We start from the raw sequence: 25927 nt of genomic DNA on the forward strand, positions 1-25927 counted from the left end.
TCTTTGTCAGAATAAAATCCAAAAGTACAAATTAAAGATTATTTTTTAAACCCACAAATGTTTTACTGAATTATATTTCATAATTTTATTTACATTTTTTCCCATCATCACTTATCCCCTCTATGCCCTTTTCCACTTCCCTGCCCACAATCACCACACTATGGTCGATGTCCATAAGTTCTGTTTTATTTTTATTTTTTGTTCAAGCACTCTACCCCTATCAGCACCCCCAAATCACAAAAGTTGTGGTCTCTGTCTATGAGTCTGTCTGTATTTTATGTGGTAGTTCACTTTCTTCATTAAATTCCAACACGAGAGCAATCATGTGATATTTGTCTCTCTATGACTGGCTTATTTCACTTTTCCAGATCCATCCATTCTGTTCCAAAGGTTAAAATTTTCTTCCTTTTTACGGCATAGTATTCCATTGAATAAATGTATCACACACTGTATACACTCATCTATTGAAGGACACTGGGCCTGCTTCCAAATCTTGACTATTATAAATAATGCTGCAATTAACATAAGGCTATGTATATTCTTTCAAATTGGTGTTTCAAGTTTATTCAGATAAATTCTTAGAAGCAGACACACCGAGTCATAAGGCAGCCCCATTTTTAACTTTTAGAGGTAACTGCATACTGCTACCCACAGTAGCTACACCAATCTGCATGCCCACCAGCAGTACATGAGGGTCCCTTTTCTCCACATCCTCACCAAGAACTATTATTTACTGATTAATTGTTAACAGCCATTCAGACAGGTGTGAGGTGATATCTCTCAGTGGTTTTAATTAGCATTTCTCTAATGATTAGTGATGTTGTGCATCTTTTCACATGTCTATTGGCCATCTATCTGTATGTTCTCTTCGGAGAAGTGTCTATTCAAGTCTTTTGCCCATTTTTAAAATTGGATTGTTTGTTTTTTTGGTGTTGAGTTTTACCAATTATTTATATATTTTAGAGGTTAACCCTTTATCAGATGTATCATTGGTGATAACATTCTCCCATTCAGTGGGTTGTCTTTTCATTTGGCTGATATTTTCCTTTGCTGTGCAAAAACTCTTTAGTTTAACGTAGTCTCTTTTGTTTATTTTCTCTTTTATTTCCCTTGCCAAATAATATATGTCAGAAAAATTATTGGTACATGAGATGTCAGATATTTTAGTGCCGGTATTTTCTTCTAGAATATTTACAGTTCTGCGACTAACATTTAAGTATTTACCATAATCCATTGTGAACTTATTCTTGTGTGTAGTGTAAGAAGTAGTCTAGTTCCATTTTTTGGATGGTTCTTTGGGGAATTCAAATGGTCACTGTAGGATCTTTTGATAGTTGTTTCTAAAATAATGGTGGATTAAACTGGAAGCTACACTGACCCTATCCCAGCACCAAGCTGGAATTACAACTAAAATATAGAAAACAATCCAGAATAATAAACCATTTTCATATTATTTCATCTACTATTTTCAAATAGAAAGTCAATATTAAGGTTTATTACCTTTGGCAATTCCCATTCCGACCTAGATCCATCGGCACTGTAGTAATATTGTCTACCTTGATCATCAACATGCTTGAGCCACTATAAAAACAGAACAGGTGTTATTTTTTAATTTAAATAAAAGTGAGTTTAAGCTTATACAAACAGAGATATTAGTTATTATTCCTATGTATTGTATTCTACTTGCTTTAGAAAACTTTTTTTAAAAATGTTAACAATCTTATGCTAATAGTTACATTTTAAGTTTGGTAAGATTACATAAACTCAATATTGAATTAAGTTTATTTTCTCTCTCTTTCCTCCAAAGTAAAGCTAGGGGTTCAAGTACCTCTAAACAACATGAGAAATATATAACATACATACATACATACATACACACACACACACATATGCACTGAACACAGGACCACACCACCCTAAAAAACAGGATTGAGAAATCAATAAAAAAGATATGTTTTTTCTTCAATCTTTAAGTATAACACTACTAAAAAATTTATGCCAAACTTCATGTAGGCAACAAATCTTACTATGACTAAATAATAATAGAAATATATTTCATACACTATAACACAGAGACTATGGGGGGGAAGACTATATTGCTAATACAAATATATAATCTTGATAGTGATATATATAAATACTACTATTTCCTTATATTCTAGTGTCAAATAATTAAGGCAGAAATGAGGATAAAAGCCTCCCTTCATTCATTCCTAAAGGCATGTTCTCTAAACCAGCCCAACTAAACAGTTACCTTCTCTGATGATGAGAGATGTAATATACACATAAAATTTCAATATGCATTCCCCCAAACTAGTTAATTATTCATAAAATACTAGATTCATGGATTTTGTTTTACATAACTTGGTTATAAAGAAAAGTGAGTGTAGGAAGTGAGGTAGTATATCATAATAACATGCTAAGAAAACTATTCCCAAAATCTATTCTCCATGAAAAATAGCCCTTTGAATCTGCAGGTTTCCCATCTACAGATTTAACCAACTGCAGATGGAAAATAAAGCCCCATCCCCAATTCCCAGAAAGTTCCAAGGAGCAAAATTTGGATTTGCCAATGTGCCAAGCACTACACTGAATGCACATGAATGAAGTGATGTGTAGGCAGGTCCTGCTTTAGCCCATGTACAAATATAGGTTATCTGCAAATACTATGCCATTTTATATAACATGAGGATTTGAGCATCCTCAGAGTATGGTATCTGTGGGGAAGAAGAGGGTTCTGGACCAATCCCACAAGGATACCAAGGGACAACTATACAAAGAAGTATTTTTAATTGAAGAAGTCTAAACAGAACGATACTTAACAGGCCTATTTTTAAAAAGGTCTGTTCTAAGTGGGTTTTGACACCATAAAAATAATCAATGTAATTGTAAGCAGTTTAAAAGCTGAGTCAGTAGATATATTGAGTTTTCATGTTGTCAACTTACGTAACTACAGAATTACAATGAAGAATATTTGCATGAGTTAAGTACTACTAAACTTTCAGTACACAATGACTTTATGAGAGGATTCAACCAAGAAACTAGACGACAAAAAAGAATGTACCTTTTCATTAGTATAGTCACTGGTATATAAGGTATGCCCACGTTCATCCAACTCTTCTGACCAACCCCTTGGAGGAGAACCACACTGACTATCTGACTGGCTGTAACAAATGTTGTGGCAGTTTTCTTCTGATGAAAGAAGCTATAAATAGTCAGAAACATAAGGAATTTTCTTCTTGAAAAATATAAGTATGCAGCAGTTGAAAATCTATTTGACTTTCAGTACTAAGACATCCTGAATATATTTGAAAAATTAATTTTTAAAACAAATTGTTCACCCTTTTAAATGGTACACTTTAAGTGCTGAGGTGAAATTAATAATAGTTATTCTGTAACATTAATACAAATCTAGAAAAGTTCACAATAAAATTGAAAACAGAAGCTTTCACTCATCAGCAAACAAGGACTTCGATGGAAAAGCAAAATATCCTCAGTATCTGAGCCCCATCACCCCTCTCCAGTGACTATTCCACCCAAACTTAATTTAGGACGTCAAAGGGCAGATTCCCTTGGTCTCTCCCTTAAAGTTTCAACAATTTCAATAATTATAACTCAAAAAAGGAGTTCCTGCTCAACACACAAGCATGCCTGAGAGATCCACTCATTGAGACATCTAAAAGGGCAAGTGAAAGCAAAAGAGAGAAGCAAGAAGGCAAGAGACCCGAGATGAACCACACACACAGCTCTGAATCAGAGAGCTCAGGGCCGGGCTCAGTCTGAAGAAGGGAAGAATCTGGTTCTGGTTGACAATCCCTTCAGCCAGGAAGGGCAGAAAGATTTGGTGGGCATTCCTACAGAAGCAAATAGTATGAGCTTCAGCTGAGCAGAGGCCTGGACAAGGACACAGCACTGGGCTCCGGTACAGTTGTTAGGCGGTGGGCATTACAGGAGAGAAACAAAGCTACAAAGTCCATAGCCTCCCAGAGCCAACCTCCCTTCACCCTTGGTGTTGGGTTGTGGGGCACAATATCTGCAAACATGGGAACTAGTACTACAGAATCACTTTTTCCCCCGGAACAAAGGGTGCACTCTAATCAATCTGGAGGTCAGGCACAGGGGTGACCCATGGAGATTAAGGTCACCATTATTAGGCAAAACAACAAAGAAGCTGGACAGCTCCGCAGCCCACCCCACCACCACACATCACAGCTACCTGGAGGAAAGTGTCTGGCTACAGAGGACAACACTGGATCTCATAGATAGATAGATAGATAGATAGATAGATAGATAGATAGATAGATAGATAGATAGATGATAGATCTCAACAACAATTGGTTGCAGGCTCCTCCCCAGCTCTGGCTGAGGTGCATACAGGAGGCAACCAATTGATGTGCTTCTCTCACATTCTCTGTCTCTCCCTCCCTCTTCTACCACTCTAAAAAAAATCAATGGAAAAATATCCTCAGGTGAGGACTGGGGAGGAAAAAAAAACTTGTGACTTAGCACCATCTATTGGAAAATAAGAAAAAGATCCCTTCACATTAATCTGCTAGAGAAATGCTACTCATATACATAGATGCCTAGACAGAAAAAAAAAAAAAAAATCTATCAAATACCACGAATAAGCAAGGTAGCAAGGCAGTTGAGAAAAAGAATGAAAAATCTCCAGAAAACAAACTTAAAGACATAAAAATGTGATATAAATGAGAGCAAATTCAAGATTACAGTTATAAAAATACAAGATGTGAGAAAATACAGACAGGCAATTTAATGAACTCAGAAAACAAGCAAAGAAAATTAATACTATACTGAAAAGACTGAGACTTTAGAAAAGAACCAACCAAACAAATTCTGGAGATGAAGAACTCAGTAAGAGATCAAGAATGAACTAGCAAGCATATGAAATAGAGCAAAGCAGATAGAGAAAAGAATTAATGGTCTCAAAGATAGAAATTTAGAAATGATACAGAGGAAAGAAGAAACAGATTTAAGCATAAAAAGATATGTAAGAACTCTACAAAAACTATCTGACTCCATCAGAAAAAGCAATCCTATATAATCCTATATAATCCTATAAAATAAAAGCATAATATGCAAATTGACAAAATAGCTGAATGACCAGTCAGTGGGGATGAGGGGGAGGGGCCGGTGAGCAGGTGGCACCAGGCCAACTAAGGCATGTGCCAGCGAGCAGAAGGAGGGGACAGCAATGGGAGTGGGGAGTGGCAGCGACCAGCAGTGGCAGAGAGGCAATTGGGGAGGAGGGTGGCCAAGCTGCGCCGGCCGGTACTGTCCCGTGATCAGCCATCAGGTCACCTCCCACAAAGGGAGGCCGGTAGCAGCAGCAGCAGCAGCAGCGAGGTGATGGGGGCAGCACCATCCCCTGATCGGCCTGCCTGGTCAGAGGACATCCCGTGAGGGCTCCCAGACTGAGAGGACACAGGCCAGGCTGAGGCATCCCCTCCCCTGAGTGCACAAATTTTCCTGCACTGAGCCTCTCGTCTATAATAATAAAAGCATTAATATGCTAATTAGACTGACGTCCTTCTAGAAGACCTTCTGGATGAAGCCGAGGCTGAAAGGGAAGCCTGGATCCCAAGTGCCAAAGGAAAGCCAGTGCCAGCAGCCAGGGGAAGGAAGGCCTACTCTTGCATGATTTTCCTGCATTGGGCCTCTAGTATAAGGACAATAGGCAAGCCATAAAAAAGAGGAAGAAAGAAACAGAGAGCCTATTCAAACAAATAGTTAATAAGAACTTCCCAAACCTATTGAAGGAGCCAGATCCTTGAATCCAAGAAGCAATAAAACATCGTTATTTCAATCCAAAGAGGCCTTCTCCAAGGTACATTGTATTAAAACTGTCAAAAATTAATTTTTTTTAACAAAGAAAGAATTTTCAAGACAGCCAAGAGGTTAGGAGGAGGGGTAAGTAACCTATAAAGGAAAGCCCATTACATTATCATCAGACTTCTCAGCAGAAACTCTACAAGCCAGAAGAGAAGTAGAACCAAATATTCAAACTACTGAAAGAGAGAAATTACCAGCCAAGAATAATATATGCAGTAAAGTTATCCTTTAAATATGAAGGAGAAATAAAGACTTTTCTAGACATACAGAAACAGAGGGAATTCATCAGAAGACCTCTATTGCAGGAAATACTCAAGGGGGTTATTCTACCTGAAACCAAGAACAAAAGATCACTATGAGTAAGTTCACCAACAAACTTACAGCACAGCCTGCCTGGTGTGGCTCAGTGGTTTACTGTTGACCTATGAACCAGAAGGTCAGGGTTGAATTCTTGATCAGTGCACAATTACTGGTTGGGGCACATGCCTCAGTTGAAGCTCAATCCCCAGGAGGGGGTGTGCAGGAGGCAGCCAATCAATGATTCTCTCTCATTGTTGATATTTCTATCTCTCATTTCTGAAATCAATTAAAAAAATATTTTCATTAAAAAATTTTACAGCATAAGTAGAAACAATCTGTGACAACAAAAACAGTGACAATAAAAGGGAAGAAGTGAAGGTCTGACTTTGCAAAGGAGAATGGACATCAGATGCATTCAAAAGAAAAAGAGCTACTACATAATGAAACTTTCTTTTTCATAAACCTAATAGTAACCACACATAAAAAATCCAAAACAGAGACACATAGCTTAAAAAAAGAGGAAACAAAGTAAAAAAGTATGGAATATCACCAAACAAAAACAGATAGAAATACAAAGAAGAACAGCCAATGGAGGTACAGAGTTACCAGAAAACAAAAGATAAAATGGCTACAGAAAAATCCTCATACATCAATAATTATGCTAAATGTAAAAGGACTAAATTCACCAATAAAGAGGCAGAGAGTAGCAGAATAGATCAAAAAACAAAACCTAACCATATACTACCTTCAGGAGACACATCTAAGTGTCACTTTGTGCAGATAACATAATTCTGTATTTAGAAAACCCTCAAGACTCCACCAAAAACTATTAGAAACAATAAATACAGTAAAGTTGCAGGTCACAAAATCAAAGCACAAAAATCCACTACTTTCCTATATACTGAGAATGAAAATTTAGAAAAAGAAATGGGAGGGGCGGGGGACAATATCTAGGAATAGACTTAAAGAAGGATGTGAAGGACCTACAAAGCATTATAAAAGAAATAAATGTAATACTATCAACAATAAAAATATATATACTTTTTTTTAAAAAGAGAGAGATAGAAAAGACTCAATAAAATAGAAAGATACTCCATGTTCAGGTCTGGAAGAATCAACACCATTAAAAGGATAATATTACTCAAAGCAATATACAGGTTTAATCCCCATCAAAATCCTAATGTCATTTTTTTAAAGATACAGAATTTTAAAATTATTAGGTTTGTATAGCACCACAAAAGAACCTGAATAGCAAAACTGAGAAAAAAGAACAAAGCCAGAGGTATCATACTACCTGACTTCAAAACTGTAATACAGAGCTACGATAATCAAAACAGAATGGTATTGGTGAAAAGAAGACTATACAGAGCAATGGAACAAAATTAAGTGCCCAGCAATAAAACACAGGAATATAGGCAAATAATTTTTGACAAAGAGCCAAAAACACACAATGGAAAGGGGGGGTGAAGAGGAAGCCTCTTCAATAAATGATGCTAGGAAAACTAGCAAGCCACATGCAAAAAAAATGAAACTAGATTACAGTTTGACCCATGTACGTAATTTAATTCAAAATGAATCAAAGACATAGATCTGAAACAATAAATTACATAGGAGAAAATCTAAGTGCTATGTTTTATTATGGACTGTGGTCATAGAAAACATTTTATGAATCTGATCCCAAAGGCAAGGGAAGTAAAAGTAAAAAGAAATGAATCAGACTATAAAATACTAAAAAGCATTTGCACAGCAAAAACAGCTGACAACCTAACAAAAAGGCAACCAACCAAATGGGAGATGATATTTGCACACAACAGCTCCAACAAGGGGTTAATATCCAAACTATATAAAGAACTCAACTCAAACAATTCAACACCAAACAATCCAATTTAAAAAATGGGCAGAGGATGTGAACAGACACGTCTCCCCAAAAAGACATGTGTGGCCAACATATGAAAAGATGTTCAATTTTACAGCTATTAAGGAAATGCAAATCAAAACTACAATTCATCACCTCATACCTGTTTGAATGGCTATTAACAAAACAGGTAATAATGAAGAGTTAGAAATGAGTAGCAATTAGGGATGAGATATGGGGAAGAGGAATGTAAAGGAGTGACTGGACCAGCCTTTGGGAGCATGAGCAACTGTATTAAAGGGCCAAGGCATTAGAAAGGTTGAGAACCGCTGCTCTAGACAAAGAAGCTTCGGTGGCAACCTGCTTGGTCCCCTCTCTCCTGCAGCAAGGAGTTTTTCTGTAACAAAACTTTACTTTCAGCCCTGCCCACAAGGGTCATGATTGAGCATTGACCTATGAACCAGGAGGTCATGGTTCAATTCCTAGTCAGGGCACATGCCCAGGTTGCAGGCTTGATCCCCAGGGTGAGGTGTGCAGAAAGCAACCAATCAATGATTCTCTCTCATTTTTTGAATTTAATTACAAAGGAAGGGAGTGTCAGAGGCAGATTTTTCCCTCTCCTCCCTTCCTCCGTAATTAAATTCTTAAAAAACTAAATAAAGCCGAAACCGGTTTGGCTCAATGGATAGAGCGTCAGCTTGGGGACTGAAGGGTCCCGGGTTCAATTCCGGTCAAGGGCATGTTTCTAACTCGCTATCTCTCTCCCTTCCTCTCTGTACAAAATCAATAAAATATATTTTTTTTAAAAACTAAATAAAAACTTTACTTTTGCTCATCTCTTTGTGAATTTATTCTTCAGTTTTGCGAGACAATGAACTCGGACCCAAACAGAAATTTTGGCAATAATAACAAGTGTTGGAGAGGTTGTGAAGAAAAAGGAACCCTCATTCACTGCTGGTGGGAATGTAAACTGGTACAGCTACTATGAAAAACAGTTTGGCAATTCGTAAAAAACTTAAGAATGAACTTACCATATAACCCAGCAATCCCTCTTTTGAGTATCTACCAAAAAAATTTGAAAACATTTATTTGCACCCCTGAATTCATCCCAGCATTGTTCGTGGTAGCCAAGATGTTGAGACATCCAAAGTGTCCTTCAATGGAGGATTGGATAAAGATCATATGGTGCATATATACTATTTACTGAAATTATCAAAAATAAATTATGAGACTAAAAAATGATAACAAACAATAGACCCTTCACTGGATAATAACAAATAAATAACAGACCCTTCATTGTAGGGGGAAAAAACTACATAAAATATTATTGGACAAGTGAACAACATGGAGTATTAACTGTATACTAAATAATATATCAGCATTAACTTTTTTCTATGATAAATCTATTTTTACCCCAAAAAATGGTTTTGCTAGAAAATGTCCATATATTGTAGTTAAGAGAATAATTATGCTGTCTGTTCCAAATGGTCCAGAAAAAAGTTACTGGAGGTTGGAGAGAAGAAGAGAGAAATAAAACAAATGTGACAAAATATTAACTGTTGGTAACTTTATATGAAATCTCTGGCGTAGAGAGCAGCTGGGAAGGCACAGTGAGCATTTCTTTAATTATTGTCAGCTGAATCCAGTGGCGTTCAGAGCCACGTCCTAGAGATGTCCCATGCCAAAGGAAGGTACATCCTCTGCTCAGGTGCCAGGGAGTGGGTTTCAGTATCTAAGTGCAGCCAGGTGCAAGGAACGGACACAATTATCTGGGCTTAGCCAGGAATAACGATTACAAAGAAGCCACAAAGAATGAAAAATTACAACTTGTTCTTTAATCATGATTTCACATAATTTCCTTTGTTTTAAACTCTAATAAACTTCCTGAAATTATACTGTATATAATGAAAGTGCTGCACCGGCTCTGGGTCACTGTCTCTCCATCAGAAGACAGCTGTCCCAACCCATCCCAGCTTTCCCTACTGTTTCTGCATCTGTCTCTTTCATTTTCTCAATCCCCCACCACCTCTACACAGGACTCTGTGCACTCAAGCCACACTGGACACGGTAAAGAGAGAAATACTTAATACTCTGGTATATGAATTATCATTGTATTGTTCTTTCTAGTTTATTGTAGGTTTCAAACTTTTCAAATTAATAAGAGGGGAAGCTTCACCAAACAAATATTAAGTGTACCTGTTAATAATGCAGATTTTTTCCAATAGATGGAGTTACACATGTTGATACTATTGTATGCTATTTTCTTGTGTTGACAACAAGCTTCAAAACTTCATATCTCAAATTTGCTGAAGGTGTTAACATCATAGATATTTTTAGACTTAAAAGTCTCGAATTTTGTGCCAAAAAAAGAGCATTTGTGGGAAATTTTAATTCATTATTTTGAAGAAAAGTGCTGCTGAAAGTTATCATATACTTCGGGAAGTTTATGGTGAACATGCTCCATCTCAAGATACTTGTGAATGCTGGTTTAAACACTTTAAAAGTGATGATTTCAAGGTGAAAGACAAAGAACATCCAGGTCAACTGAAAAAGTATGAAGACCAATAATTAGAAGTATTACTGGATGAAGATGCATATCAAACTCAAAAACAACTGGCAGAAAGATTAAACGTTGCTCAGCAAACAATGTCCAATCACTTACAAGCAATGGGAAAGATTTTAAAGGAAGAAAATGGGTGCCACATCAACTGAACGAAAGACAAATGGAAAACAAAAAGTCATCAGTAAAATGTTGCTTCAACGGCACAAACCGGTGAAGCCCAAAGCCAAGTCCAGTGCCCAGAGGGCCGGCAAGAAGTGACAATGAAGCTTTTCTTGTGGACACTCCTGCCTGTCTCCAATTTTCTGTAAATACTTTTCTCCTTTCTTCTCTCTTACTCCTCATCTGCAGCCCTTGCCCCTTTCTATTCTGATTTTATGTGAGACAAAATTTGGATTCCTTAAAAATTAGGGAATAGTTCATTTTTCCTTAACCAGTCATGCAAGGACAGCAAAAAACTATCTCATCTAAGTAATTATAAGAATGTACTTATATTTTGTTCTGTTAATTTGTTATTAATCTCCTTAGAGTTTAGGTAGGTTTGTACGTTTTGTTTAGGTGGATGGCTTGTTCGCAATGAAGATAATTGGAGGATGAGGGGTGGGGATTGTTTTGACTAGTTGAGAGGGAGCTGAGGAATTGAAGATTTGTATTAAAAAAACAAACAAACCCACAAGTGTTATTTGTGCCAGCAAGAATTGCTAGCTTGTCATTTTGAAACTTTAAAATAAAGATTTGAAAAAGGACAAAAATAAAATAAAAGTATGTACTTAAGACGGTAGAAAAGTTATCCAGATAATCTAATTTGCATTAAAAATGTGATAAAAGTGGTAGTAAATATGAGGATTAATTTTAAGAGTCATCATGAACAACAAGAATAAAGACAAAAATAAAATAAAATATTAGGCGACAATAGCACAACAACATGTATAGTCCTTGTACGGCTTTAAGGAGCAAGAAGCAAAAGCAGCACTACTGACATTTAAGACCAGATATAACTCTTTGTGACAGTTTTCTTGTGTATCATAAGCTGTTCAACAGCATCTCTGGTCTCCAACCACTAGAGGCCAGTAGCAGTCTCCCACCTGTAACAAACAAAATTGACTCCATGCTGTCTAACCCCTCACCTCCCACCCCTCCCTGAGCAGAACTATCCCTAGTTGAGAACTTTATTGTTCTAGAGTGACAACTAAAATAATGTCTCTTAAGATGGAACACTTGCTCTGTATCAAACCCCAGTAAAATAAAAATGGTGAGATACCTTTAAAAGTCCTAAACCCACAAGAAGAGGAAAAATGGTGAAGAGTCAACAGTCACAAAACTCTGAAAGTTGAGACACAGATGAACAAGAAAGCAGAATCTAAACTGGTAGGAGTAGAGTCTTCAAATAGCTCAGGAACTGATGGTATTCCTGGAACTGGGGCTGAAAGCAGGAGTACTAACTGGCTGCTGGGAGTGCACCTCTTCCTTACTTATCTCAGCAGAAGTATAAGTATTTATTCCCTCTCAAGAGAGAAAAACAGTAAAATTCTTAGTTGGAAGACTACATAATTAGGACATAGGTACCAACAGAAAGAGGGAAGACTAAAGGATTATATGCAAACTGAATGATAACTACCAAGATCCTGGCAGCCCTGACTTTCTAGACAGAAGATTTTAAGACTTTTATGGAAACTCTAAAAGGAAAGACCTAATGGTTCTAACATTAGGGACTCCCCAATAAGCAGATGATTTCACCTGCCATAAAGTTCAAAATGCCTTGCAAATGTGTGTGTGTGTGTGGGGGGGGGGGGGGGGGGGGGGGAATGATTTCCAACCAGAATTCTATATTTAGGCAAACTAGCAATTAAATATGAGAGCAGAATATAGACATTTTAACACTCAATTTTGCCTCCCATGCACAACCTTTCCCAAAAACTAGAAGATGTGACCCAGCCACTTTGAAAAGACCTATTTCTATACAATTTGTAAGCTGAGATTCGGATATACAAAACACTCTTTTATTTCATGAAATTTAAAGTTAAAAAACATGTTGTTAAAAGTTCCTGTGTGTACTTTAAAATTCCTTTAAATTATTCTATAATTTAGCCCTTTCCCCAATTCTCCCAAATTATAAGATTTTACTTTATTGTTCATACACAGGGTAATTTATTTTCAAATTTTTCTAGTTCTACAATTCAAATAATTTTCCTAACATTTTTTATTACAATAACCAGAAACAATTTCTCTCACTATTCTATTCTCATTCTTGAACAATAAAAGTACAATTTACCACCAAACCAGAGCTATTGATAACCAACTAAAAAACAGGACAAGAGGAGGGGTTATTAACTACAAAAAGCTTCTAGATTCTGATAAATACAAGAAGTGTTATCTGATTTTTTTCAGCTCCTAAAGTTCTGTTTTTATTGTACAAGCCATCTGCTTTTTGAAAGGGTAGGGTGTCCTATGCAAGTACAGGACCCCAGTTTATTGAACAGCAGGATTTAACACCCTTTTATCAATCCTACTGAAGCTTTTCCTGCATATCTAGACAGCCCCAAGGAATCTCTACAAATTTCTGAGGTAAGTATTTCTCAAAATACAGCTGGCCAATTCACTGCACCACCCTTTAAGAATTGTGGAAATGTGAAATCAAGGGTGCAGAGGGAAGATAGTATAAACACCTGTTAGAGAAAATAATAATTTTGAAATAAATTGTCAGACTTACTGGATGGCTCATTTGTAGCAGACACATTGGATTATAAAAAGTAATCGTGGCCAAAACCTGTTTGGCTCAATGGATAGAGCATCGGTTCAGGGACTAAAGGGTCCCGGGTTCGATTCCGGTCAAGGGCATGTACCTTGGTTGCGAGCACATCCCCAGTAGGAGGTGTGCAAGAGGCAGCTGATTGATGACTCTCTTTCATAGATGTTTCTAACTCTCTATCTCTCCCTTCCTCTCTGTACAAAATCAATAAAATTTTTTTTTTTTTAAAAAGTAATCTTGTACCTCTAACTGTCAGAAACTGAGAAGTATCCTGGTAGCATACCAAACCAATAAAGTATCCATTTTAATCAGTTAAATATCTGTTTTTGTGTATTTGACTAAGCCATATCATATTTTTTCCTTTCTTTTCTTAAAAAAAAAAAAAAAAAAAGTCACTGCATGGGCAATAACAGTGATTGAACTATCTACCATCTAGCACATGAGCAGAGGGAAACCATTGGCACTAGGCAATTTTAATCCAGTTAATTCTGCAACTAATAAACACACTACAAGGTTAGCTACTGTCTACTAGTTAGAGATTAGACAGTAACTAGCATTAACAAAATAAAACTTGCAAAGAAGATTTGGTATTTTAGAGATTTCAAGTATACTACCATTTTAATACCAAGACACAAACCTATTCACTCCTTTTGTCTCTGAATGATTAAAAAAAAAAAAGCAAGTTTTGTAACTCACTGGTGAACTCCGTGATTACTCATACCTCTTGGTCTCCTGGATTTTGGACATCTTTGCTAATGCTTGTATCCCGAGTCCATCGAGGGGGTTTCCAAGTTCTTTCCTGTGTTCCTCTGTTATAGTAATAACTACGCCCTGAAGTATCTTTATGAGTTTCCCATTCTCCATTAATCTGAATTGCTGGGCTCCCGGGAAGCGGGGGGAGAGTAGACTGGGATATTTTCAGCTCTTGTAGATTAGCATAGACGGGAGAATCTGGACGTCCTTGATTTGGAGGTGTCGTTGCCTGTAAAAAATTTGAAGTATTCATGTTTAAACTACCGTATCATTTATAAGTTAAAATTAAATTAAACAGGAGATTTATAAAGATACATATTAAAATGTATTTTAAAACCTATACAGGAAGTTTCTTTTCCAAGAAGTAACAATTTCAATATCCCTAGTTTGAAAGAAATTAAAGATCCAGAGAGCCCTGGCCAATTTAGCTCAGTGGATAGAGCATGGGCTGTGGACTGGGGGGGTCCCAGGTTCGATTTTGGTCAAGGGCATGTATCTTGGTTGAGGGCATATCCCCAGAAGGGGGTGTGCAGGAGGCAGCTGATCAATGTTTCTCTCTCATCAATGTTTCTAACTCTCTATCCTCTCTCCCTTCCTTTCTGAAAAAAATCAATAAAATACATATTTTTTTAAAAAAGAAAAAAGCAGAATACTCTTTATATATTTTGCATAAAGACACTGTAAACTGGATTGTTAGAATTCTAGTAGCTGGAAAAACGCATTCATCGAGAACACCTTTTTATATTGTGTATTCATATTTGTGTATAATCATCCCTTTTATGAGAGGGTATCTCAACCTCAGTACCACTAGCATTTTGGGACAGATCATTATTTGCTGTGGAAGACTATCGTGTGCAATGCACAATGTTTACTAGCATCTCTGGCCTCTAGCCTCTAGATCAAGGATGGGGAACATTTTTTCTGCCAAGGGCCATTTGGATATTTATAACATCATTCACGAGCCATACAAAATTACCAACTTAAAAATTAGCCTGCCCCATTTGCAACAGCATGGATGGAACTGAAGAGCGTTATGTTAAGCAAAATAACCAATTGGAGAAAGGTAAATATCACATGATCTCACTCATATGTGGATATAATGATCAACATAATTTGATGAACAAGAATAGGTCCAAAGACAAATGATAAGGGGGGGATGGGGACTAGAGAGCAACAAAAGGACTTGTATGCCTGCATATTAGCATAACCAATGGGGCAATGGGGGCTTACCTGGGGTGGGAATGGCAGGGGTCAATAGGGGAAAAAGGAGACATATATAAACTTTAGACAATAAAAAAAAAATTAGCCTGTCATAGTTGGTCAAACATTTAATTAACTCACCCCTAACACCTTGGCACCCTGGCAGAACCAGACTAAATGATTTTGAGGGCCTTACAAGATCCACAGGCTAACGTTCCCCACCTCTCGTCTACATGATAGTGGCTTCCCCCCGACACCCCACTGTGACAACTAAAAATTATTCATAGATTGCCAAATGTCCCCTGGGGACAAAACTGCCTTTGGGGAGAAACCAAGATGGTAGCATAGGTAAACACCTAAACTGCTGCCTCGCACAACAATACCAAAACTACAACTAAAAGACAAAACGGACACCATCCAGAACCACAGGAAAGCTGGCTGAATGGAAATTCTACAACTAGAAGTAAAGAGGAAAACACATTGAGGAGACTCAGAGGAGCTGCAAAAGGCTGAGGTACAGAGTCACGCATGTGTGGAGAGGATGGGTGGCTGACTGCACCGGCGGCTGAGTGTACAGCTGGCTTTCTAAAGAGGAGGGAGACGGAAGCTCCCAATTGCGCTGAACTCGTTACGGGTGAGTTTCTGGGTGAAACTCTAGGGTGGCTTTCTCTCAGAGGTGCTTGCAGTGATTACTGAGGGACACTGACACCCAGGACCTCATAGGGCAGGGATGATGGAAAGCCAAGGCTGTCTGCTCTGCCCTGAGTCTCCACCCCATCCAAGCTTTTAAACATGTATTTCTCAAATAATCTGTAAGTGCTACAAATTCAATGCAATGTTTAGCACATAATACAGTTAGTATAACACCTAGCACACAGTAGCACTTAATGGAATTTATTGAATGAATGAAAAAATTAATGAACAAACACACCTGTGAACAAAAGAATGCAAACACACATGCCCAAGTAAAAGCAAAATTAAAGACTTGGAATTGGTTACATGTAAGGAAACTAAGAAAAAGCCCACATTTCCAGTTTGAATAAAAGAATGGGCAGTTGTGCCAGCACCTAAGATAGAAACTACCTAAAACATGAGTGTCAACTAAGCTAGGTGCTAATATTACAACTATGAATAAAAATTATTGTGCCTTAAGACCTCATAATATAGGAAAATAAAGTATAACAAAAATATCATTTAAACACATAATAGAAACAATGCTAAAGTTATCATCAGAGCAAAAAGGAAGCGACCTGGAAACAAGTAATTATGACTTAGACATAAGAGTTAGCCAGGTAAAAGCAGGGGATACAGGAGTCTGCAAGAACAAAGTTTGAGAGGGTGGGGGACGATGTCAGGAATGATGCTGACTCACAGAGTAGGCAAAAGGAGCAGCAAGAGAAATATCTAAGGAGAAGCAAATGACAGAATATGAAGAGTTTTTATGGCATGTAAAAAAAACATGACCATTTTCCAGTAACATTTAGGGAACTAGTGAAGACTTTACACCAGGAAGTACATTCTGATTTAAAATTTAGAAATAGTACAGCTTTTAAAGGGCCACAACTAGAGACAGAGATCAGTTAAGAGGTTGGTACAACAGTATAGCAACAAGATGAACAAAGATGCAATAGGACAAGAATAATAGAAATGGAGACCCAGAGCCAGATTCTAGAAATAATTAGAAGATTAAATTAAAATACAGATTCCTTATGTGAAGCATATTTTTTGTTATGTGGGTTTTTAACTATAGATTAAATAATGTCAAGATGAAAAATAAGATAAAAAGAGAGGAATAAAGACGAGTTCCATTTAGACTGCATTAAATTCATATGCCTTTTGAAAATCCAGGTGTACATGGCTAAATGGCTCAAACTGTTAGATATACAGTTTGGGAGCTCAGCAAAAAAATCGGTGGAGCCAATAACTGAACAGAGTGCACCGAATTAGAGCAGGAGAAAAACAGAACCCTGAATAATACTAAGAAGTTACTTTATAAATTAAAATCAGAGAAGAACCAAGATAGTGGCATAAGTAAATGCCCGTCCTGGCCACCTAACCACAACCACATCAAAATTACAACTAAAAATACAGAACCACCATCATGCAGAACTGCCTGAAAGTTGGCTGAATGTATCGATAGGTCCTAGAACTATAGAAGTAAAGAAGAAAACATATTGAGACTGGTAGGAAGGACAGAGGGGCAAAGGGGCGAAGGTGCATAATGGGCTGGACCTGAATCCGGGCTTTTTTTTTGTATGTTTTTAATCAGGAGGGAGGTCGTCTCTGCAGAGGCCATGAGTGAAAAGCAAGGAGTGCCAGCCGCATAAGAGACCTCCAACCCAGAGTTCCAGAGCTGGGAAAAGAAGTCCCTATACAGCAGCCAGGCCCAGAGTTGCCAGGCCCGGAGCAGCCAGGCCCGAAACAGCATCCAGGCCCAGAGCAGCCAGGCCCGGAGCAGCAGCAGCCAAGTCCGGAGCAGCAGCAGCCAGGCCCAGAGCAGCAGCAGCCAGGCCCAGAGCAGCCAGGCCCAGAGCAGAAGCCAGGCCCAAAGCAGCCAGGCCTTGAGCAGCCAGGCCCGGAGCAGCATCCGGGCCCAAAGCAGTCAGGCCCGGAGTGTTGTGGGGTTGAACCCTGGGTTCAAAATGAAAGGAAAGAAGGAGCAATGCAGCCAATTCAGGTACCAGAGTGTTATGTCCGTCATCAGAATGGACTCAGAGAAGTTCCTGTGTCCCTTCACTCAAAAGGACTGAGATTGCCCAGACGACAGCAAAGTAGGAGAATAAAACTGAAGGCTACACAAGGGACTGAGGTGCCAACATGGAGTCACCTGAAGAAATTAAACTCTGAAGTGGAAGCTACTTCTTTAATCATGTTCCTGCTCAACCTAGTATCTGTTAGCTTCCATTCTTCTGCAAAGTCTTGTGCAGCAAGTCCAAGGACTCTGAGTAAATCTACACCAGCAACAAAAGAGACTCATTTAGTAGCTAAAAATATTAATATGTCCATAGTTCTGATTTCTCATTTTGTTGTTTTGCATTGGCATTGTTGTTATTATTTAATAGCCAGAGTTTTGCTCTTGACATTCAAGTTTTGAAAATAACATGTATGTGGTTTAGTTTTTGCATTGGCAAAAAAAAAAGAAGAAGAAGAAGAAGTCCCTATAGCTACAACTGTAAAAAACAATAGGGATTAAGCCTCAGGGATACAGATGCTGCTGGAGACACAGCTGTTCCTCTTAAAGGGCTGCCACACTTACTGAACTTAACAAGGTCCCGCTTCCTCTGAGCTCTAGCGCCAGGGCAAGGCTCTATGGGGTACAGACACATATGAGAAGGAACTAGATTATCTGGTATCAGGGCAAGAATTCAGAGGCAGCTTTCTACCATACAGAGGTGCTTTTAGGGGTCATTGTTTCTATGCTGGGACCTCCCCAGTGACAGGGCTGACTGGCAGCCATTTCTATTCGCTGCTTTCTGGTGAGCCTCTGAGACCCCACCCCATCCAATTTACAGCCCCATCCAACCTGTGTGCATTAGCTTTTGCATATGAATAGCCTGTCCTTGCTTAGGCTTCACACTTTGACAAAATCTCTCAAACAAGCTGCAGTTGGGTCACAAAGCCCCAAATCTATCAATAAAAGGGCCAAAACCCAGGACTAGCACCAGCCTGCCTTGCTTCACCACTGGGCCTCACCTGGAAACTTCCAAACCTGATACAAATACAAGGAATCTGCAGATATCTCAATAGCTCCCACCAGATGGCCCCAGATATTATAGTTTGCACATCCCTAGAGAAGCAAGAAACCGTGCACCCAGTGTACAGCGTCAAACCATATCAGATTTACAACTCTACATATCCATAAGTGGCAAGGTGCAGACTCAGTGAGCACCAAAGCCCACCTGAAGCAAGTCCTGCTCCATAGGGGTATCTCCTGAACAGCCACTGAAGTCGCAGCTAGTCGTCACAGTCAATTGGCCCAGAGGTCAATTCTTCCCAGTGATACTAACAGCAATCAAGGCTCAACTACAACAGAACAGTGCACACAGACCACACAGGGGCACACCTAGAGAACCCAGCTCAGGTGACCAAGGAGGATGAGCCACTGGACCCTATAGGACACCTATTATACCAGGCCACTCTACCAATTCCAGGAGACATAGTAGCTTTATCCAGTACAAAGAAACAAACACAGGGAAGCAGCCCAAATGCAGAGACAAAGAAACATGTCAAATCAAAGAAATGGAAGAAAGAAAACTGCTGGATATAGGAGTTCAAAACCATGGCTATAAAGTTACTCAAGAAGCTCTATGAGGCCTTCAAGAGACTTAGTGAGATTTTCAAGGATATTAGTGATAATAAAAAAAAAAAAGGGGGGGGGGGTGTAGGGGGGAGGACCAGTCAGAAATTAAGCATACAATGACTGAAATAAAGAATAATATACAGGGATACAACAATTTAAATAAACAATTTAAAATATGAGGAAGAAAAAAATTCAGAAGAAGAAAAAGAAATATAATCCAAAAATATGAAGGTAGTGTAAGGAGCCTCTGAGACAATGTCAAGTGCACCAACCTTTGCATTATGGGGGTGCCGGAAGAAGCAAGATACTGAAAACCTATTCGAAAAAATAATGACAAAAAACTTCCCCTACCTGGTGAAAGAAATAGACTTACAAGTCCAGAAAGCACAGAAAGTCTCAAACAAGAGGAACACACCAAGACACATCACAATTAAAATGCCAAGGGCTAAAGACAAAGAGTCTTAAAAGCAGCAATACAAAGACAGTTCTTAGTTACCTACAAGGAAGTGTCCATACAACTGTCAGCTGATTTCTGAACAGAAACTATGCAGGCCAGAAAGGAGTAGCAAAAAATATTCAAAATGATGAATAGTAAGAACCTACAAGGAAGATTACTCTACCTAAACAAACCTATCATTGAGAATTGAAGATCAGATAAGAGTTTCAGACAAAAAAAAAAAAAGCTGAAGGAGTTCATCACCACCAAACCAGTATTATCTGAAATGTTGCAGAGTATTCTTTAAGAAGAAAAAGAAAATGAAAAAGATTTTAAAAAAATATGAATAATAAAAAGGCAATACATATCTATCAACAAATCAAAATAACAAGGAAGCGGGACCTTGTTAAGTTCAGTAAGTGTACCGTCCCTTTAAGAATAAGAAATCTAATGAACAGAATTAACTATTGCATAAAATAGAATCAGAGGAATGGAAATAGAACTGGCTGACAACTCAGAGAAAAAGGGGTTGGAGGTGGGTCCCTCAGCCTGACCTGCACTCTCTCCAATCTGGGAGCCCTCAAGGGAGCCCTCTCCAATTCAGGAGTTTCTGTCTGTCTTTGCAATCCTATGAGTGAATTGTCTGAGACCCCAACCCAGATTGGTTTGATGCCCACAAAATAATAGGTGGGTTTTTTTCCTTTGCTCCATTGGTAGAGATTTCCTAGAAATTGCAGGATATCTTCCCTTTAATTTTTCAACACTGTGACTTTACTTTGTCTCTCACCTTCGCTTTCCCTCCATCCCTCACCCACAATAGTAACTTGCTCCAAGCTCACTTTGCTCTAATATACAGGACAGTGGTTCTCAACCTTCCTAGAAGGTTATCTGGTCTAGGAGAACCCACAACATGTCAGCCACCATAACTATGATTCCCAGCATTCCTGGTTCTCCCCACACTCTGGGCTTCCCCTTTTGGTCCAGGGGCTGCATAAACAAAAAGTAATAACTCCAGCCGCCTCCAGGCCTGCTGACAGGACTAGACACTCCAGTGGTGTCCCCGGGACACTGGCTGCTTGGCACCAGCGTGAGCGTGTGCACAGGCTGGGTTCTGGGGAGGCCCACCACCCAGCCTCTCAGCACCTCAGAGCATAGGCTCCAAGCGACTAGAGGCGGGAACGCCCCCAGTGGCTCGGTGCCTGTATACCTCCTCGACTCCTACAGGCCAGCCATCTTTGTGAGGTTGATTTGCATACTTGCTCCTGATTGGCTGTGGGCATTGCAGAGGTACAATCAATTTACATATATGTCTATTATTAGTGTAAATATGCATTACCTATGAGCACAGACAATAGGGTGGTGAAGACATGGGGCAAGGTAGGAACCAAGTGGGGGGGGGGGGGGGAGAGCAATGTGTGTGAGGAGAGGGACATCTGTAATACTCTCAACAATAAAGATTTTAAAAATAAATTAATAGCCAAGACTAGTTTGGGTCAATGGATAGAGCATCAGCTTGTGGACTGAAAGGTCCCGGGTTCGATTCCAGTCAAGGGCATGTACACTGGTTGCGGGCACATCCCCGGTAGGGGGTGTGCAGGAGGCAGCTGGTCAATGATTCTCCCTCATCGATGTTTCTAGCTCTCTATCCCTCTCCTTTCCTCTCTGTAAAAAAATCAATAAAATATAATTTTTAAAAATAAATTAATTAATAAAAACAAAGTTAAGCAATTAATTAAAATTCAAATACAGATATACAGGTTAGCATAAGGTCTGGCATGGTAACTTTACTGTTGTTATTATTGTAAGTATTATTGCAATTGATATTATTACCGTATTTTTCGGACCATAGGACGCACTTTTTTTCCCCCAGAAGTGGGGGGGAAAAGTCCCTGCGTCTTATGGTCCAAATATAGCCTACACATATACTTTTAAAAAAAAGTTTTTTTACTTGCCCGGCTCTGTGTGGTCTGTGTGTGCTTGCCCGGCTCTAAAATGGTTCTAAATGCTACTGTTTACTTTACAGGGTTGATTACATGTGTTTATGACTGTGATGTTGGGTTTTAATGCACATAAAATATTTTAGGACACTATTTGTTTCAGAATCTTTTTTTCTTCATTTCCCTTCTCTAAAAACTGGTGCATCTTATGGTCCGGAGCATCTTATGGTCTGAAAAATACGGTAAGTTACTAGGCAAAGTAAGAGGATCTAGTAAAATAGGCAAACAGGAAAGTCAGAAGTAGAAGATGCAACAGGAAAAACCAAGAAGGAAAACTTCATAAGAGGAACTTGACAGTACCAATCCAAAGACTCTAAAAAGATCACTAGATTCAGCAATTAAGAAGTCATTAAAAGCCGAAACCGGTTTGGCTCAGTGGTAGAGCGTCGGCCTGCGGACTGAAAGGTCCCGGGTTCGATTCCGATCAAGGGCATGTACCTTGGTTGCGGGCACATCCCCGGTAGGGGGTGTGCAAGGGGAAGCTGGTCGATGTTACTCTCTCATCGACGTTTCTAGCTCCCTATCTCTCTCCCTTCCTCTCTGTCAAAAAATCAATAAAATATATTTTTTTTAAAAGAAGTTATTAAAAGACTTCAACTTCCAGCCTCAAGAATCTAAAATTATGTTCCTTCCATAAACAATCAGAAAAGTCAGTAAAACACCAAAAATTATTTGTACAAGCATCAGAGGAATATGTGTGATTCCTGAGAGAAGTAACAAAGGAAGTGAGCACTACCACTCCCATGCTCTCTGACTGGAGGTGGTTTCCAGAAAGCAGCCCAAGAAGGAGAAGTCCAAGCAGAGTTTAGCAAGCTCAGTAAGTGAACAAGACAGAGATACAAGTTTGCATTTACTACTTAAAGTAACAAAGAGAATAACGTAAGTGAAAATAATTAGATAAGTATCAAACACTGCAGAAAGAAAAAGGAGAAGAGAATGGTTCCTTTTTTTTTTTAACTGGGAAATTTTCAAACTTGGCATTCTTCAAAATTGATATCCAGGAAATAGAGGCAGCAGTGAAGTCTGATATCAAAAGATATTAAAGGTAATTCTAAATAGAAGAACATATAATCAGAAGAGGTTTATTGGCAATGAATGGTAAAACTTTAATACTTCATATCCTCATTTTCCACCAGTTAAATTTTTTATAGTCATTTGAAATATTGTTCATTTGCTATTAAAAACAGTTTCTAGTAGAAAAAAGAAATTTGTTTTCTTAATTTAACTCCATATTTACAACAGGTTTAAACTTTCTATCCCAAAGTGTGGGAAGAGATAAAAGAACACTCAGTATTTTTACTATTTAATAATATTGTCATCTCTGACCATATTTATTATCAACGATTCAGACCGCTGAGAAAACTTCAAGGTAATTACCATTGATTTATCACTAATGATTTTTTCCTCAAGAACTCTCGAAAACATAAATTCTTGGTAGAAAAAATACTTAGTATAACCCTAACTGGCTTAGCTCATTGCATAGAGCCTGTGGACTCAAGGGTCCCAAATTCGATTCCAGTCAAGGGCATGTACCTTGGTTGCGGGCACATACCCAGTAGGGAGTGTGCAGGAGGCAGCTGATCGATGTTTCTCTCTCATCAATGTTTCTAACTCTCTATCCCTCTCCCTTCTTCTCTGTAAAAATAATCAATAAAATATATATTATTTTAAAATACTTAGTATAAAATATTGAACTAATTTTTGCATTTACATAAAACCTAGAGTATATTGCCCAGCCAGTGTACCTCAGTGGCTGGGCATTGACCTATGAATCAGAAGGTCATAGTTCAATTCCCAGTCAAGGCACATGCCTGGATTGTGGGCCAGATCCCCAGTAGAGGGCATGTCCTTAAAAGCAGCCAATCAATGATTCTCCCTCATCATTGATATTTCTGTCTCTCTCCTCTCTCCCTTCCTTTCTAAAATCAATAAAATATATATTTTTTAAAACATACTAACTACAACAAGGGATGGTTTAAGCAATTATATACCATTTTGTCCAATGAACTAAAAATATGGTGGTGATATTTTAACAAACACACTCAATGCTGGACAAGGTACAATGTAATAACAACTTTAGTTTACTGCTACTAGTTTTAATTAGCTGAACCTTTTTGGAAAACAGTTTAGCGTTATGTTTCAAAAGCTTTTTTAATTTTTTTTTATAGTATTATAGCTATCTCCCATAACCTTTTAAAAATATTTTTAGGGAGAAACAAAGATGCAGCGCTGGGTAAACACTCCTAAACGGCCCCAGGGCACAACAAGTCCAAGGAAAAACTATAAAAAAAAGTCTATCTCCCAAAAACCAAACGAAAGCCAGCTGAGAGGAAGCCCTACATCTAGACTGAAAGAGAAAGAGGAGAACCCAGGCCACAAGTGCTGAAAAACTTAGATAGGGGGGCACGGACGCTATACGGGCTGGCAGAGGATCCCGGCGAACGGAGGGCAGTGCTTTCTTCAACCTAAAGAGAGACAAGCGCCCGGATCTCTCTGAAATCCAGTTTCTGGGGAGAGGCTAGACTGTCTGCCATCTGGTCAGAAAGTAAGGCTGGCTTGCTTGCAGAGCTGAGATTGTTTACTGTGCTGTGGTGCGAGATGCCATCGGAGAGGCAGCAGAGGATGGCAGCCATTGCTGTTGGCCACCCCCAGCCTAGTGAGGCCCTGAGACTCCACCCTGAGACTCCACCCCTCACAACACATCCAAGCTACAGGCAGCACACTTGGCATATGAATGGCCCTCTCTGTTGCAGTTTAGCAAAATTGCAACCTGGGGCAAACAGATCCAAGGAGGACAGGACTGTAGTTCACGCTGTAGCTTCTGCGACAGTACTGGCCTCAGATGGTAGCTGAACTGTACCTCACTGAGACCCAGAAACCAGAGTTCTAGTGCTCAGTTTCAATCCCTCACACCCATAAGAGACATATTAGGGAGACGGTTTCAGTGAGCACCAAAGCCCCACTGAAACAAGGTGTGTCTCCAGCACAGCAGTTCTTCCTTAATAGACAATTGGCCTGCAGGTCAATTCCTCCCAGTATACCAACAGCAACCAAGGCTTAATTACACCAAGACTGTGCACTAAGCCCACAAAAGGATATAGCAAAAGCGACCACCTCAGGTGATTAGGAAAGCTGAGCTACTGACCCCTATAGGCCACCGACCACATAAAGCCACTCTATCAACACAGGGAGATAGCCAAAATGGGGAAACACAGAAGCATGACACGAATGAGAGAGATGGAGGAGAGTAAACTAATGGATGACACACAGTTCAAAATCACATTTATAAGATTACTCAAGAATCTTCTAAAAACCTTTGAGAAACTTGATGAGACCTCCAAGAAGCTTGGTGAGACCTTCAAGGACCCTAATGAGAATACAAAAAAAAATGGAAAAGGACCAGCCAGAAATTAAGCATATACAGTCTGAAATAAACAATATACAGAAACTCAACTATAGATCAACAAGCCCTAAGAATCAAACCAAAGAACTGGAATATAAGAAAGGAAAAATCATCCAACCAGAGAGGCAAAAAGAAATAAGAATCCAAAAGTGTGAGGATAGTGTAAGGAGCCTCCGGGACAGCTTAAAACGTACCAACATCCAGATTTTTGGGGTGCCAGAAGAAGAGAGCAAGCAGAATATTGAAGGCTTAATGGAAGAAATAATGACAGAAAACTTTCCTTACCTGGTGAAAGAAATAGACCTACAAGTTCAAGAAGTGCACAGGACCCCAAACAGGAGAAATACAAATAGGAATACACCAAGACACACCATAATTAAGATGCCAAGAGCAAAAGACAAAGTGAAAATCTTACAAGCAGCAAGAGAAAAACAACTAGTTACCTACAAGGGGGTACCCATACAACTGTCAGCTGATTTCTCAACAGAAACTATGCAGGCCAGAAGGGAGTGGCAAGAAATATT

The 25927-nt window shown here is 38.8% G+C and overlaps 1 protein-coding gene across 14 annotated transcripts in view; it reads right to left on the minus strand.

Moving 5' to 3' along the window:
- The window catches only part of ARHGAP12 (Rho GTPase activating protein 12), a 136592-nt gene that overhangs the window by 54248 nt on the left and 56417 nt on the right, over positions 1–25927 (minus strand). For 11 of the 14 annotated variants that reach the window (XM_045586136.1, XM_045586131.1, XM_045586152.1 and 8 more), the window contains 3 exons: positions 14036–14296; positions 3065–3205; positions 1501–1581 (listed from right to left, as the gene is read on the minus strand). In XM_045586136.1, coding sequence (XP_045442092.1) covers positions 1501–1581; positions 3065–3205; positions 14036–14296 — 483 coding nt within the window. The remainder of the gene's footprint in view (positions 1–1500; positions 1582–3064; positions 3206–14035; positions 14297–25927) is intronic. The other 3 variants (XM_045586162.1, XM_045586149.1, XM_045586158.1) reach the window with 1 other exon arrangement.

This window comes from Pipistrellus kuhlii, unplaced genomic scaffold (assembly GCF_014108245.1).
Source record: "Pipistrellus kuhlii isolate mPipKuh1 unplaced genomic scaffold, mPipKuh1.p scaffold_m20_p_1, whole genome shotgun sequence".
Lineage (NCBI taxonomy): Eukaryota > Metazoa > Chordata > Mammalia > Chiroptera > Vespertilionidae > Pipistrellus > Pipistrellus kuhlii.